The 15,376-nt window shown below is 37.8% G+C and overlaps 3 protein-coding genes across 4 annotated transcripts; all 3 read right to left on the reverse strand.

Annotated features, from left to right (window-relative positions):
* Positions 1-847: 847 nt before the first annotated feature.
* LOC121742633 (60S ribosomal protein L27-3-like) lies at positions 848-2,811 on the reverse strand. 2 transcript variants are annotated; one of them, XM_042135833.1, is made up of 3 exons: positions 2,280-2,810; positions 1,738-1,785; positions 848-1,141 (listed from the first exon to the last, which is right to left on the reverse strand). In XM_042135833.1, the coding sequence occupies exons 1-2, from the start codon at positions 2,678-2,680 to the stop codon at positions 1,782-1,784; spliced, it is 405 nt and encodes a 134-aa protein (XP_041991767.1). In that variant the 5' UTR covers positions 2,681-2,810; the 3' UTR covers positions 848-1,141; positions 1,738-1,781. The 2 variants fall into 2 exon arrangements, with proteins under 2 accessions (XP_041991767.1, XP_041991766.1); XM_042135832.1 differs by lacking the exon at positions 1,738-1,785 and having other exon boundaries at positions 2,280-2,811.
* A 513-nt stretch (positions 2,812-3,324) lies between these two features.
* On the reverse strand, positions 3,325-9,672 carry LOC121741698 (serine/arginine-rich splicing factor SR45-like). The gene is made up of 12 exons (XM_042134580.1): positions 7,974-9,672; positions 7,461-7,529; positions 6,806-6,894; positions 6,548-6,594; positions 6,382-6,462; positions 6,140-6,305; positions 5,818-6,037; positions 5,650-5,715; positions 4,169-4,282; positions 3,903-3,963; positions 3,755-3,804; positions 3,325-3,636 (listed from the first exon to the last, which is right to left on the reverse strand). The coding sequence occupies exons 1-12, from the start codon at positions 8,198-8,200 to the stop codon at positions 3,558-3,560; spliced, it is 1,269 nt and encodes a 422-aa protein (XP_041990514.1). The 5' UTR covers positions 8,201-9,672; the 3' UTR covers positions 3,325-3,557.
* Positions 9,673-9,680: 8 nt separating this feature from the next.
* On the reverse strand, positions 9,681-10,022 carry LOC121810669 (auxin-responsive protein SAUR78-like). Its single transcript, XM_042211420.1, has one exon. The coding sequence runs from the start codon at positions 10,020-10,022 to the stop codon at positions 9,681-9,683; it is 342 nt and encodes a 113-aa protein (XP_042067354.1).
* Between the last annotated feature and the right edge of the window lie 5,354 nt (positions 10,023-15,376).

Below are 15,376 nucleotides of genomic sequence, written 5' to 3' on the forward strand. Positions count from 1 at the left end.
TGACCAAACTCAAACCTATTGGTCATCCTTTTTTATTTTTGAGTATATGTTACACCGGAGCGGATCTGCTCATTCACATAATACACCATTTCATACTACACTAATAAAATAATGACATGTGGATATTTATTAAATTAACAAAATAAAAGACTAAAAGATTAATTATCATCCTACATATCCTCATACACCATTATTGTGGGAATCGGGCCTTGGAAGGAGACCATTATTCTTGCAGCAAAAAAATACTTGCAAACTCCAACCTATCTTGTAGCCAGAGCTCATGCTCATAAACCTCATGTAGCCATGTTTTTTTTTACTTTTCAGCGAAAGAAATGTGATCTCTTAAGTTAGTAACTCTAATCTTAGTTACTGGTGATGTTGGCCTTGTAGTTTGCTTCACCTAACATGATTGTGCATAGCAATTTCGTATAGCCCGTTAGTCTGTCAGCACGAACACAACACTTTCTTGAACTTGTTCGTATAAATGAGGTTGGGGTTGACAGACTCTTTACAGATTTCCCAGAGAGCCTCCATCATTACTAGCAGTGGACAAGTCCGTCACAGTAGGAGAAGAGGATGCATATAGCCTACTCGATAAAATCGTAGCTGTGATCACCAGCTTTAGACTCCCATAGTGTCTCATTTTTCATAGAATTATTTGTCCTAGTTTTTGATAGAATCAACTGCTTCTCTCTTCTAGAGATAAGACATTGGATGTATGCGTATTGAGTGTAATGATTTGACATTGCCCTAAATTGAACTATATGATATTCAAACTCAATAATAAATTGAACTTTGAGCTCAACATCCCTAAATTGAATCCAAACTTGACCTGAACTTGTCCAGATTTGGCATGAACAGCTCAAAGATGAACTGATATAAAATGATCAAGCTGTTTAAGCTAAATTAAACTTCTACAAAATGTGAAGATCCTTCCCAAACAGAACTTGCAGCTCAAAACCATATTAGCATTATATTACAATAATTTCTAACCAGATAGTTGGATTCATAAACAAGACCTAAAGAGAGAGTTTGCAGATTGATAGAATTACTCTTCCTTACCAAGATCTCAGCTTTTTGGCTTCCGGTGTGTCGGGGTCAACTAATACAATACTTTTACTTAGTGCCGATAGTGATACACCTGAATAATAAAACAGATGCTGATTGTCAGATTGCCTTAACTACATAATAATGAAATAAGTGTGATCATCAATTTCAATACCTTGAAATTCGCCTACTTTGAGAGATTTTATAGCAACTACAAGAGATTTATCAGCCATATCAAGAAGTTCTTGCCCGACACTAGTGGCCAGATGGATACATATACATTTCCATTTTTAATATAATAATAGGATAGATAGTAGAGATAAAGGAGCAGCTCGAAAATTTGCATTCATGACTTGTAGTAATATGGTGTTTCTCCTCCAACAAGATGGAATTGGAAGTGTTATTATCCGTTATTGGTTTGAGTAAGTTGGTGTATGAGGATATATAGGATGATAATTAATCTTTTAGTTTTTTATTTTGTTAATTTAATAAATAGCCACATGTCATTATTTTATTAGTGTATAATTTTACTCCAAAATACTCCATCCATCCTAGATAATTTGTCTCATTTTCCATTTCAATCCGTCCCACATCATTTGTCCATATTCCACTAACTCATTCCTCCTCACATTTTATTATAAAACTAATATATAAAAGTAAGCTAACATTCAACTAACTTTTTCAACTCACATTTCATTACATTTTTTATAACTCGTGCCCGGTCAAAGTGAGAATTATCTGGGACAGAGAGAGTAAATGTGAGTTGTCTAATATACTGCACAACTATACATACTCATTTCAATTCCATTTTGAAAAAAAATTAATCAATATCATGCCTATCAAAGGAAAAACTGGAAAATGAAAAGTTAAAAACCCCACTAAATCAACAAGAGAGGCCTTCAAATTAACGAGAAATGAACTTGATGAAGACCTCTGTGATAGTACAGGTTAAAACCGCGTACAATATCAAACAATCAGAAGTCGATAATGGAATCAATACATGGCACATTTGCATTTTATGATCAAAAATCAAGGAATATACTGAACAACGGTGAGTAATTCGCAGTAAAAAAAACAATAAAAAATCGTAGGCATATGTAAACTTGAGATTTCGTATAAAATTAAAATCGTAGCCATATGATAAATTCAGTCTCATAAACAAACAACTTCATTAATCAAAACTAGATAAAAACAATAGGAAACGAAACTCTGTGAGTGAGACGCTTCAGAACCTGAGCTTAGAGAAAAACCAACGGTTCTTCCCGGTCTTAAACCTCTCCTCGAACCTGCTCTTCACCTCCTTGCAGGCGGAGACCTTCTTGTCACGCGAGACGAGCGCGTCAACGGAGACGACGTCCTTGAGATCCACGTCGAGCGTGTATCGCGTGGGCATAATGTGATTGTAGTTGACCAGCTTCACGAAGGCCTTCACGCGCGACTTCTTCGCCTGCTTCTTCGCTGAGTCCTTGCGGATGACTTTGCTCGGGTACTTGGCGATGCCGGCGACGAGGCAGTGACCGTAGGGGCGGTCGCGCGTTCCGTCGTCGAAGTTCTTCACGATGGTTGCTTTCTGGCCGGCGTAACGCCCTTGGAGGAGGACCACCGCCTTGTTTGCCTTGAGAAACTTCACCATTGTTGGAGCTTCTCTGTGTGTGTGCGCAGAAGTGAGAGGCCGATCGGAGAATTAGGGTTTTAAGCGGAATTCATAGTATACTCCTATATGAGTTTGGGGGAAATGGCCCTCTAGCTCTAGGGTTTTTCTCAATTTTTAATTTGAATGAATGGGCCTCTGTAAAGTGGGCTCAATATCTTTACTTTTCTACCCCGTTGTTAAGTAGATTGTGGATAAATTATACTCCCTCCATAGTTAAAAAAAAAAAGCAAATTTATACCAAGAATTAATGTTGAGAGAACTTTCAATAAACTGGTAGTAATGAAATAATTTCATTGGAACAGACGAAAAATGAAAGTGTGCCTTTTTTATGGGACGGTGGAGTATATTTTATCTTTTTAATACTCCGGCAACTAAAAATAGTTTCATATGTGCAATTTACGAATTTTACAAAATTAATAAAACATAAAAGAAAATTACTAAAAGTAAATGTAGTTGTACATATTTTTAGATTGCTATGATACTTATTTCAGGTGATGTAGATGTACATATTTTTCTTCCACCACAAAATGCCTACACAAATTGTCAACACCTATTCCACCATCAAAATGCGTGATGAAGATTGGATTGTCTAAGTTTTGTATGGGAAATGTTACACGTCTTTGTTGTTGTAATTAAACGTTTATTTCATAATCTCAAATCGAGGTCTCCTATTTTAGTATCAGCAAAGGGCATTAATATAATCATTCAAGCAGGTCCCTAAATTACATTGGAGAATAGTATCTCACTACAACAAATGTCTAATTGACAGCATCCAGGCACGAACTAGGGATTACAAAAGTAACCCCAAATTATAGAGCACTGCTGAAACTCTAACACAGCTTGATTGTATCATGATTTATGGCTTAGGCGGAGGAGAACTGCTGGTGCTGCTGCTGCTGCTGCTGCTGCTGCTGTCATTCCTCCCTCTAATAGGCCTGACAGGATATAATAATATAATCACACAAGATCAAATGAAATTTCATAGTAAAATGAACAGTTCGACAGCTCATCATAGTCGACACACAATTTACAAAATACAATTTGATAAATTACCTTCGAGGGCTCCGGCTCCGGCTCCGGCTCCGTGATACCCTGCGAGGTCCCTGCAGCATATTCACAAGTTATACAAGCATTAGCTGTGCTGACCTAAAAAGAACCTGCAGCTTAGATTACATATAATATCAAGAGAAGAGATACAAACCTTGCGCGGACTAGGCGACAAAGAATAAGACCTCCCACGTCTAGAAGGCGGCACTCGACCTCTGCACAGATGGCAAGAGAAAACACCATGATTAAGACAGACAACAGCCAATGGGCAGATTAATTCCCATAAAATTTGTTCTCATTATTATCTAAAGATCTTGCCCGTGGATGGCTAACAAACAGAACAGAGGGTATAAAAGCAATGTAGTAGTCATGAAGATATTGTCATAATCGACCAACACTAATGCAATATTCAAATATCACCTTCTAGGGGAGGGTGATCGTGATGGCGAACGAGCTGGCCTTCTAATAGGAGAGCGAGAACGTCTGCGACCAACAGGAGACCTTCGTGGAGGACTTCGAAGACGCCTTGGTGAACTAAAACATAATCAATGACTATTCAGGATAACCAATTATGATTATAGTAAACGACCCACTATGACGATAAGAGAGATGTAATCCACGCACAAGGATGTTAAACTCGGTAGTATGGGACAGTACGCTATGCAGGTTCTAGGTAGTTAATTCATTAGGTTGGTGAACTCAGTAGTCTGAGACATTAAGCAGGATGCACCATTTTACAAGAGATGGGTAATTACATAGATTACCATTATACAAAAATCTAGATGTGAATGAAGAATCAACTGCTGAGAAAGGACCTTCTTCAGCCAATTGTAGGCAAGAGCATTAGAGAAGTACTACTCCTTCTGTCCCCTAATAATTATCCACTTTGGTTCCGGCACAGGTTTTAAGAAATGTAAAGAAAAATGGGTTGAAAAAATTAGTGGAATATGGGTCCCACTATTAAATACTCCCTCCGTCCCAAGGCAGATGTCACACTTTCCTTTTTAGTTTGTCCCACAAAAGATGTCACATTTCTTCTTTTGGAAAAAGTTCCCTCTCACATCAATTATAAAATTATATTTTATCTCACCACTTAACACACAAAATAACATCTACTAAAATCTCATGCCATCTCCTAAGTGTGACATCTACCTTGGGACGGAGGGAGTATTAGTTTTATAATAAAATGTGAACGAAATGAGTTAGTGGAATGTGAGGCATACCTACTATTTATGGTAAAAGGTGAAAGTGGACAATTAATGGGGGACGGACGAAAATGCCAAAAGTGGACAATTAATGGGGGATGGAGGGAGTATATGATATCGCATTTTGTATGTAAATCATAATCACTCCAAATCTAATTAAATCCAGGTGTTTTATGTTAAATCGTACAACTTGCAATATTCCATAGAATTATCTCAAACTAACTTCGCTAGCTATTTACCCAATGTTAGTCTAGATATTCTATTCAATATAAGTCACTATTTATAGTCACAAGGAATGGTAGAAGTACATATTTTAAGCAATGATAGCAATTAGTAAGGCTTGTAAATTCCTTCAAATGATCATTTGACTGAACTATCAAACGACGAAGGACAATAATCAGTGGATTTCCAACATGATTTGTCCAATGGCTGTAATTCCGATTTTGAAGCCTAAAAATGAAGTTAAAAGGAATCTTTCCAGTTCAAAAAACACCATTCGATCACAAAAATGTTACACCAATAAAAGTAGCGTTGGAACCATGATAGAGCCAATACAAATGGAGTGGAAGGATAATCAAATTTGAAGCAGAGATCATCCTCATAACACTAGAGAACAGTAGAAAAAGAAAGGGAAAAACAAGGGAGTAACAGAATTATGATAAGAACGGATGAGAATGCAGTCATTATTTAACATACCGTCGCCTAGGTGGAGGAGGGGATCGCCGACGAACAGGACTACCGCGTATTCTTCTTGGAGATGACCTGCCAAGATCAAATCATCAGAAGCTGCCTCGAGACCCCAACCCTTGCTTTCAGAAGAAAATAAGTGCAGGGATATTTGGGAGGGGTAAAAAAGAGCTAAACCTTGGTGGTGACCGGAAGCGTCTCGGAGGAGAAGGTGAGCGGCCTCTAGCAGGAGACAATGGAGGCCTTCTCCTGATTGGAGGGGAATCAGCTCGCCGGTAAGGGGAATCAGCTCTACGACGAGGTGGGGGTGGAGAATCTTGCTCTCGTCTAGGAGATCCTCTTCGTGGCCCAGGAGATCTTCTTCGAAGAGGAGATGGTTGCTTTCGACGAGGAGAAGCTGATAATATCATGAAAATTTTCCAAATCTGCTTAAACAACTATATAAAATAAAAAAAATTGTATGAAAACACACAGCAGCATTTTGAGAATGAGATCTTACCATCTCTTGCACGTTTTCCTCCATCTCTATCACCATCCGTAGCAGTCTCTTCAGCTTTTGAGGCATCTCTCCTTGATGTGGTGGCAACAGCTTTGGGAGGAGAAGCAACCTTCTTTCTCTCAGGTAATGTAAACTTTGCCCGAACAACTTTACCATCTATTTGAGCCTGAAAATACATGGACAGGTAGAAATTGATTGCAGATAAATGAAGCAGAGCAATAGGAAAACTAATAGAATCATACACCATCCATATATAACTGTGCCTTTTCAGCTTCTGCCCTAATCTTGAACTCAACATATGCAAATCCTTTTGGAAGGTTAACCTGTGTATAGAAAATAACAAAGTCAAAACTGAAGCAAGTACCACTGATCTGAGAGTAATACAACGAATTGGTGCATAAGACTTACAGCATAATCCATTGCAAGCCGTACATTCACCACTTCACCAAAATTACCTTCAAAAGGGAATAGAGAAGTAACAAAAATGGAAAACTTACTTAAGAACCGAATAACAAAACTATTTGATAATGTCAACATATGTTCAATTGATTGAAGTCATTGAACACTCCCAGTATAACTAGCATAATATGCATCTAATCTATAGTAATTTATAACAAAATAAACATAGCAAGTGATCAAATGTTTCAATAAGTACTGTAAATATACCAAATATTTCTTTCAAGTGGTTTTCGTTAACATTCCTACTAAGCTGGTCCACATGCAGCACAAGAGATTCAGGAGCAGGCGAAGCTTTCCTGGAGACAGATAGTATATAAGAAGAGGAAAAGCACTACACATATCTTGAGATACTAGTACCAGAGACAATTGCCCAAAGTATGAAACTAAAAGAACAGCTGAACCAGAATTGGAATTAGACCAGCAGAGTTGCTGCAATGAAGAAAAACAGATAAAGTACATGGTTACAGAATCGACCCTCTAACTTATAACTATCAGAACTTGAAAATCCGAATGAATGAAATCTTAGGCTTTTCTATTAAAGAAAGCGAATCATAAGACATTTTGATTCTCAATATTAAAAAAGTTGTCTTCCATAAGCCCGAAAAAATCAGAAGATGCCGCATCAGGCTATTGAATATTGAAATTATCTTAACCTTTTGAGGCACAAATTTTCCAATAAGTAGATTTAGGTTGCTAGGCAAGGTCATTTCACGATCCAATTTACAATACATGAATAATTGGAAGCAAAATTAACATCAATTCGCAAAAACCAAAAATCTGTAGAGTGCAAAATAATTGACCAAAAATGGAATGGAAACAAGATTCCACCTTTCAATTTAAGTTAAGGAAAAAGTTATCTCACCTTGGAGGTGGGGAAGATTTCTTGGTTTGTGGTGGAGGTGAGCGACCTCTCTTAACTCCGTCAGCAGGGCTAAGCAAAAGAATTGGAAATAAAATAGTATCATCGGGTGAAGTTCAGGAAACATGAAAACAAGTAAGACCACACATATGTTGCGCAACCAGACCCAAATGTCTTATACCCTCTGTTAGCAAATTGGTGTAAAATCACAGGAGAACAATATATGGTCCGAGGGATGGAGCTCAATTAGGAAAAAGACGGTAGCAAAGGCACATTTTAACAAATTAATCAACCAGATACCAACTGAAAGGCGTTATAGAGCTGTCCCACCACATTTCTACTACAAATCAGAACGGTACTATGGGTTTGGAGTACCAAAATCTGTATTGGAAGCTAGATCATAGGCCAATGTAATCACCCTCTAAAGTAACACAAAATATTTGTTACTATAAAATCTAAATCGACACTTAATTAAGATATCTTAGAAGAATTCCAGAATGAGCGGACGAAATTCACCTTTTCCTCGGCGGAGGGCTGTGGGAGCTGCCGCTACGAGAAGGAGAAGAGGAGGAGGATATGGATTTAGAGCGGGAGCGCGACCTGGAAGTGGAGCGGGAGCCTGATCCGGAGTAAGAACGGGAGCGAGAAATGGAACGGGAACGGGAACGGGAACGAGAGCGGGAGGAAGAGCGAGAAACCGATCCCGACGGCGACGCCGGGCGGCCGCGGGCGGGTTTAGCCATCGGAGTATAGCGATTCAAATCCTATCCCCCGATAAACCCTAACTCACTTCAAGATGTAAATGAACGGACAGGATTTGTGCTTCTATTGTTCTAGCTCTACCCTCTTTCACCACCTTTTTTTACCACATACTAGTACTACTGTATATTTCGTTGAAATTCTATCTTCATTTAAATAGTTGTACAAATGAGATTATATTAAAATTTAATTTTATTGATTATATGAACATTCACTTTTCTTATGTAAGGATATTGGTTCCATCAATATTAAAATTAGTCTAAAATATTATAATATTTATATTCCTAAGGCTGATCAATATCCTTCTTGAAACAACTAAATCAACAAGGTTCTTTATTTGCTTTTTATCATATTTGTCACGAATTTAAAAAGTGATATCATAAACATTTCACGGTTGCTCATGTAGAACAAGTTTTACCAATTTTTCACAAACGAAAAGCTCTAACCTATTGTTCTATATGATGGTTTTATTGATTTTAAAAGGCTCGCTAATGGGCACGACAATAGTCACATAAAGACTGTTATTGCTCTCGGCTTTGAAAAGATATTTTTGTTGGTTATATAGATACACTTATCTTTTTCTTTCCAAATAAAATCTTTTTTTTTCTATTAAAAGGTGTGATTCCTACACCTGGGTTTGCCATTTTGAAACGACGTCTCTTTCTGAAAATGACATTAACACGAAGATACACAATTAATCAAGGAACTCCAAATACACAAATAAATTTTTTGAAAACCGAACACACAAATAAAATTTTGAGAAACCGAACACACAATTTTGAAAACAAGCACAACTAAAACGACCCTAAACTGCACAGAGGCAACAACTAACCACAACTGCACAAGGAAAAAGCCCTCACGGTTTTACTTAAAGGTCACTCCCCAAAAGGCCTCATACTAATACAGGAGGAATCCGCTTATATCTTGCTAGTACATTTTCTAATTATCTGATCTGAGATAGTTTCAACCCCAACAACATAAAAAATTGCAAGGAACCGAATCATAGGATAGAATCTTATATGGATTGGTTAGAAAGAGAACACAAGAATGAAAAGAAAATCCGTAAACCTATATATATCCTGTGGAAATTAATTCCAAGATGAGAATTTAACAACAATGAAGATATGAATGACTAAAGTTTGAACATAATCTGATACGAGCATTATATCTTTCTCATATAATTAGTTTCTTATTCTCTAAATTAGGGTATTTAGCATTATAAATAGAGACTTTGTTATTCCTTTCCATCATTCAAGAAATATCAAATTATCTTATTTTTCTTTTATCGTGTTTTACTTTCTTTTGCAACCCCAAATCTTGGTTTGATCGACGGGCAAAGCTCCCGCGACTACCGTTTATCGTGTTAAGGAAACTCCACCCTTAACATAATCTTATTCTATAATTATTGAAGAGATGGAAAAAAGGGGGTTTAATATAATTATATATATAGAAGAGTGGTGATGGTCAGTAAACGTAGAGGTCGGCCAGCTCTTGGAGTGAATGAGAATCGGAAGCGATATTGGGATCCGCATTTTCAAGCATCCACAAGAGGTGATCGAACAACACGACCTCGCACTTGACCACAGCAGCTGGGCCCGAATCCCTCTCGATGAGCGCGGTGACCAGCGGGTGGCTCAAGTGCTCCGACCTGATCACGTACCTCCTCCGCGAGCTCCCCACGAAGATCTCCTCCCCACCGTCTTCCCGGGCGGATTTCGGTCTCAAGCTCGTGTAGGAAGAGCTCCGGCTCAGCTGCCGCGAAAGGGTCTTGCATTTCCGGAGCAAGTGGTTGATTCGTTTCTTCATGTTTGTTGTATAGGTGATGGATGAGCTTATTCATTAATATATATTGGGTTCGTGTTAGGATGATAACTAGCTTGATGTGATAATTGCGATAATTCATCAATTCAGTATATAAAAAATATCAACACAACACAATGACATAAGTGTGTCAACTATGTTTGTATTGACATTTAAATATAAATATACAAAGTCAACACAAAGACATAGTTGACATACTTCTGTCATTGTGTTGATAGTATATAACTCGATTGGTCATTTGGTGACGGGTCGTTGTTCCTGGGAAGCGGGTACGGGTATTTGAGATCCACCCGCAACTGACCATGTGATATCAACATGCCACCTTCTTTGTCAGGAATGGATGGACTTATCTTGCTCACCGAACTTGTTAACTAACTTAATCATTCTTTTTACCACATCAAAAATTGAAGTTTTACCTTAGATCTTGCCTACTAATTACAAGTGGCCTTGTTAGACATTTATTTTACAGCTTGTATTTAGAGACTTTCTCATCAAATCTGTCAAAATGATTCATGAATCGCAATGTGAATACAAAAGGAAAAAGCTCATAACAAGAAGTGCATACACTAAACTAAACAATTATACTTCAAGTGGCCGTTCAAGGGCTCCACCCCTCCCACACGAGGGAGGACGAATAAAGTAATATATATACCCTACACACATGGGATAAAAATTTAATGAAGTATGGACATTAAAATATGATTTAATTATTTTTTAGGATAAATTGTCAAAATAAATTACGAAGAATAGTTAAATTATGGTTTGTCTTATACTTTTCAAACATAGAATAATAAGTAACCAAGTTTCACAATTTTGTAATTATCACATACGTCATTTTTCCAATAGAACATGCGATGATGTGGCAACCGGCTAATTTCGCAATTATCCCACGATCGTTTCTAGGTAAACCACACAATTTTGTTATCTGTCACCGTCGCTTTGTCCACATAGATTGCCACATTACCGTGAGTTTCATCAGAAAAACGATGTACTGTGAGATAATTGCAAAATTCTTAAACTTGGGGATTTTTCATTCTAGTTTTGAAAAGTATGGGACACACTATAATTTGATCATTGTTCGTGATTTATTTGACAATTTACTTTATTTTAAAAAAATTATGTTAAATTTAAAACAAAATGATTGCATCATGTGAAAGATTTGAAAGGAATAAAAGCTAGAGATGGTTTTAGCAGTTAAGCGACAAAAATTTGGACGTGTGAAGTTTTTGAAGGGTAACCCTACCCACATGCCTTATTCATTTTCAATTATACTATAGCAATTATCAGTGTTTGTCAATCCAGGTTCCACCACAAATTGATTGCTTCTTTCGTGCTAAAACTTTATTGTAACGTTGTGCTCTAAAATTTAACTAAAACAGCAAAATACAGTCAGATGTAAATAGGATACAAATAATGGCATTTTGGATAACTAAAACCATCTTTAACACACACTAAATCATTTTTAAAACTTTCTCCAATCATAATGCATAACACAAACCCATTTTTACGCTTGTCTATGGAACAATACCAAATATGGTGTTACTATAATTAACTACTCTGAAAATTTTGTGAGACATGCAGTAGTGTACAATTTGAATTTGGTGTACATGTACTGATAGGAACAATGATCCTACCGAGAGTTTAGAGCACACGTTGTAGCACAATTAGGAAGCAAAAAAGAACCGAGAGTTTGAAGATGAGAAAAAGTGTTTATTCCTTTAATTCTCATTGACTCCATCTACGAGGGTTCTATGTTATTTATAGAGACCCAAAAGACTTGACTCAATCTTAAAAGGAAAAGGATTAATGAAAAATAAGGAATTAACTAAAAAAGAAATCAAAAGAAATAAAAAAGAATTCCATTCATGTCTATCTCTAATAGCTGACGAAGTCTCGATACTTGGCGGGCCGAGAAGCTGCCCTCTTTGGTCGATCTTTCTTGGACCATCGGTTCTTGGGTCGGCCTCGTGACTTCGTCTCCCTCTTCTCTCCTTCTTCAGACTCGTCCAGCTGCATGGGCTCATGCAGCTCTGCTTCTTCGTCGTTGAGCGGAGCTCTATTGGTGAAGGTCGTATCATGTACAGAGCAACTTTTTGATATTACATATACTCAAAAATGGATTAGCATTTGATATAAATGATGAGATATGACTTTAGCGATTTTAGTTATTTATGAAGTCATTTAGTTCACTAGTTTGCTTACGTGTATAAATTAAATGAAATGTTAGTTTTCACTGTCTTTTATTATAAAGTAAAAATATGAATCACGGAGTATTATTTTATTCCATTATTCAGTACCACAAAAATAAACTTACAAAGTTTGAATCTATATGAAGCACGGAGTATTATTGTATTCCATTATTCAGTACCACAAAAATAAACTTACAAAGTTTGAATCTTGAATTATTAAATCTTATGTTCTACGTAACAAATCTTAATCAGGAGTATAAGTTTGGTGTGACAAATGACAATCATCTAACACTTCGCTCTTGATGACTAATAATGATAAGAAGTGAGTTCCAGACTTCTAGTAGACGAAACTATTTCCAAATTTCCAATTAAATAGTGGAGTAGTATTCAATAATATATTGGTCTTAAACTGCTATATATCCATGCCGTTCAGTTGCATTGTGCACTAGTTTGATAAGTTCTAAAATATACTACTCCATCCGTCTCACTCAAGATATCCACCATTTAATTTTAGTTTGTTACGTTCAAGATGTCAATTTTTTTATAGTATTTGAAAATAAATTTCTTTCTCTTCATTAACATATTTAATTATTTTTTTACTCTATTTTATCACAAACGACTATTCCATTTAAAACTTTGTGTCAATCAAGAATGTGGACTCTTCAATTCGATATAGAATCATGGTTATTGTACGTAGGCGTAATTGATCACGTGCACAAACAATTTTCGACTATATACATAGTAACCTATACTAAATGGAACTGTCTAACTGTTTGCGTGTCTATTTATAGGCATCTCTATAAGACTATAACGGTTTATTGCACAATAAAGGGGAACAACTATTTATGAGAAAGTTACAAAATTCTCTTCGTCTCATTGACGTAGATAATTAATCCACCTAATCACAATCTGTTGGATATATAATTGAAAATTTACATAATTTTAAGCGGCGGATCCAATATATGATAAAGGTTGCACGGTTGCACCCAAAGTGAATTAACATTGAAAATTTTTCACTTGAATGATAAAATTTAAATTTCAAATGTGACATTGTTTGATGTCTTCTTTACAAAAATGATCTAAGGATAGCCATGACATTTCTTACCGATCTAACAAAAATTTAGGCCCTTCTTACGGTATGTTTGAACGTATAATTTAAAGGACCATCGTTTGTATAGCTGCATATACTACCTAAGCAATGACTAAGAGCATTAGCAATGGTTGGCTGAACGGAGGCCGATGGGAGAGCCTTCCCCATCGGCCTCATCGCCAACCATTGCAGCGAGAGGGCCGATCAACCGCCCCCTTCGATGGGCCGATACATCGGCCAAGGCCGTTGAAATGAGGCGATGATTGGCCATCCATTGTGGAGGATGGGCCGATCATCGGCCTCTCCCTTTTTTTGTATTTTTGTTTTTATTCCATTTTTTCCACTATAAATACCATATCCCATTCTTTACGATTCCCATACCAACATCTTATCTTCTCTCATTTTATTTCAATACACTTTCTCTCTCTAGTACATTATCAATGTCTTCCGGTAGCGATTCCGACGACGAAGTCATAAACCGAGTGGTGCAGCGTGTGCTTGCAAGGGAAGCACGACGTCGTGAAGAAGCGAACCAGGAGGCGATTCCAAGGCCAATCCACCGCCGACGATCGGTCGACTGTGACCACACTGAGGCTCACAACCCGATGTACGCGGGTTACTTTGCCGAGGACCCACGGTGGGGCCCGACGGTTTTCCGTCGGTGTTTCAGAATGCGGAAGAGCTATTCTTGCGCGTCGTTAACTGGTTGTCGGCGCGTTACCCGGACTTCCAACAGCGTTGGGACGCAGCCGGAAAGCCTGGACTGTCACCATTGCAGAAGTGCACGACTGCAATTAGGCAGTTGGCATACGGAGGATGTGCCGACATGTTCGACGAATATCTTCACGTCGCCGACACAACTGGTCGCGATTGTCTGAAAAAGTTTTGTAAAGGCGTGATTCAGACTTTCGGCCCCCCTTATCTGCGGAAGCTGACCGCACAAGATTGCCAGTTCCTGCTTGATTTGCACGGGAGGGTGCACGGCTTCCGAGGTATGCTGGGAAGCATAGATTGTATGCATTGGCAGTGGAAGAATTGTCCGACCGCTTGGAGATGTCAATTTACCAGTGGGTTTAAAGGCACACACCCAACCATCATTCTGGAAGTCGTTGCCGACCAACGCCTATGGATTTGGCATGCGTACTTCGGTATGGCTGGGTCGAACAACGACCTAAATGTCTTACAGTCCTCGCCTCTGTTCAACGACCAGTGTCAGGGAATAGGCCCCTTGGTTGACTTCACCGCCAACGACAACCAGTATCAGATGGGTATTACTTGGCGGACGGCATATACCCAACTTGGCCCGTTTTCGTGAAGACGATCAGTTGTCCAACTGAGCCGAAAAGGAGTTATTTTGCCCAACAGCAAGAGGCGGAGCGAAAGGATGTGGAACAGGCTTTCGATGTGCTCCAATCGCGTTTTGCATTGGTCAAAGGTCCGACGCGGTTCATCTACGCCGCTATCGTATTGCATAACATGATAGTGGAGAATGAAATGTGAAGATGTCGCTGACGTCCCCGTCGAACACATTGAAGGCCCCAGCCACAGTGTCGCTAGCGAGTCCCACCGGCAAGGGGTCCCTCACGAATACGCTGAGCGTCTTCGGGCATTTGTTGATATGCGCCAAAAAGAGACCCACAATCGTCTACAACACGATATGATTGAAGAAATTTGGGCACAAGAGGCATACACACTGATGCTTTATTTTTATTTTTAGTTTTATGTAAAATTTGCATCTCGTTGTATTCTATTTTCCAATTTTGTAATACAACGAAGATTTGCGTATTAATATTTTTGGTTCTAAATTAATTTAATTTGATAACATATTAAATATAGAAGTGCTAAAAAATTAAAACAAAATAGTGATGATGTGGAAATGAAATGGAATGGGAGCAGGGGCGGACGCAGAAATAAATAACGATAAGGGCTATAATTTCTAAATTTTGTTTTAAACTATATTTTTAGGTGTTTTAGCTTATTTATAAGGGCTTTTATATACTAATTTGCCTTAAATTTAGATAAATTTTAAATATTTACAAAAGAAAAAAGAATAAAAAACC

Source organism: Salvia splendens, chromosome 7, assembly GCF_004379255.2.
Source record: "Salvia splendens isolate huo1 chromosome 7, SspV2, whole genome shotgun sequence".
NCBI lineage: Eukaryota > Viridiplantae > Streptophyta > Magnoliopsida > Lamiales > Lamiaceae > Salvia > Salvia splendens.

What these genes read in the sequence shown, in the direction of transcription:
- LOC121742633 (XM_042135832.1), bottom strand. Translation starts at nt 2,680, where the DNA reads ATGGTGAAGTTTCTCAAGGCAAACAAGGCGGTGGTCCTCCTCCAAGGG. An exon ending in TGGTTTTTCTCTAAGCTCAG is followed by an intron (nt 1,142 to 2,279) that starts GTTCTGAAGCGT and finishes TTTATTATTCAG; the next exon opens with GTGTATCACTATCGGCACTA.
- LOC121741698 (XM_042134580.1), bottom strand. Translation starts at nt 8,200, where the DNA reads ATGGCTAAACCCGCCCGCGGCCGCCCGGCGTCGCCGTCGGGATCGGTT. An exon ending in AAATCTTCCCCACCTCCAAG is followed by an intron (nt 6,895 to 7,460) that starts GTGAGATAACTT and finishes ATCTGTCTCCAG; the next exon opens with GAAAGCTTCGCCTGCTCCTG. An exon ending in TGTCGCCTAGTCCGCGCAAG is followed by an intron (nt 3,805 to 3,902) that starts GTTTGTATCTCT and finishes AATATGCTGCAG; the next exon opens with GGACCTCGCAGGGTATCACG.
- LOC121810669 (XM_042211420.1), bottom strand. Translation starts at nt 10,022, where the DNA reads ATGAAGAAACGAATCAACCACTTGCTCCGGAAATGCAAGACCCTTTCG.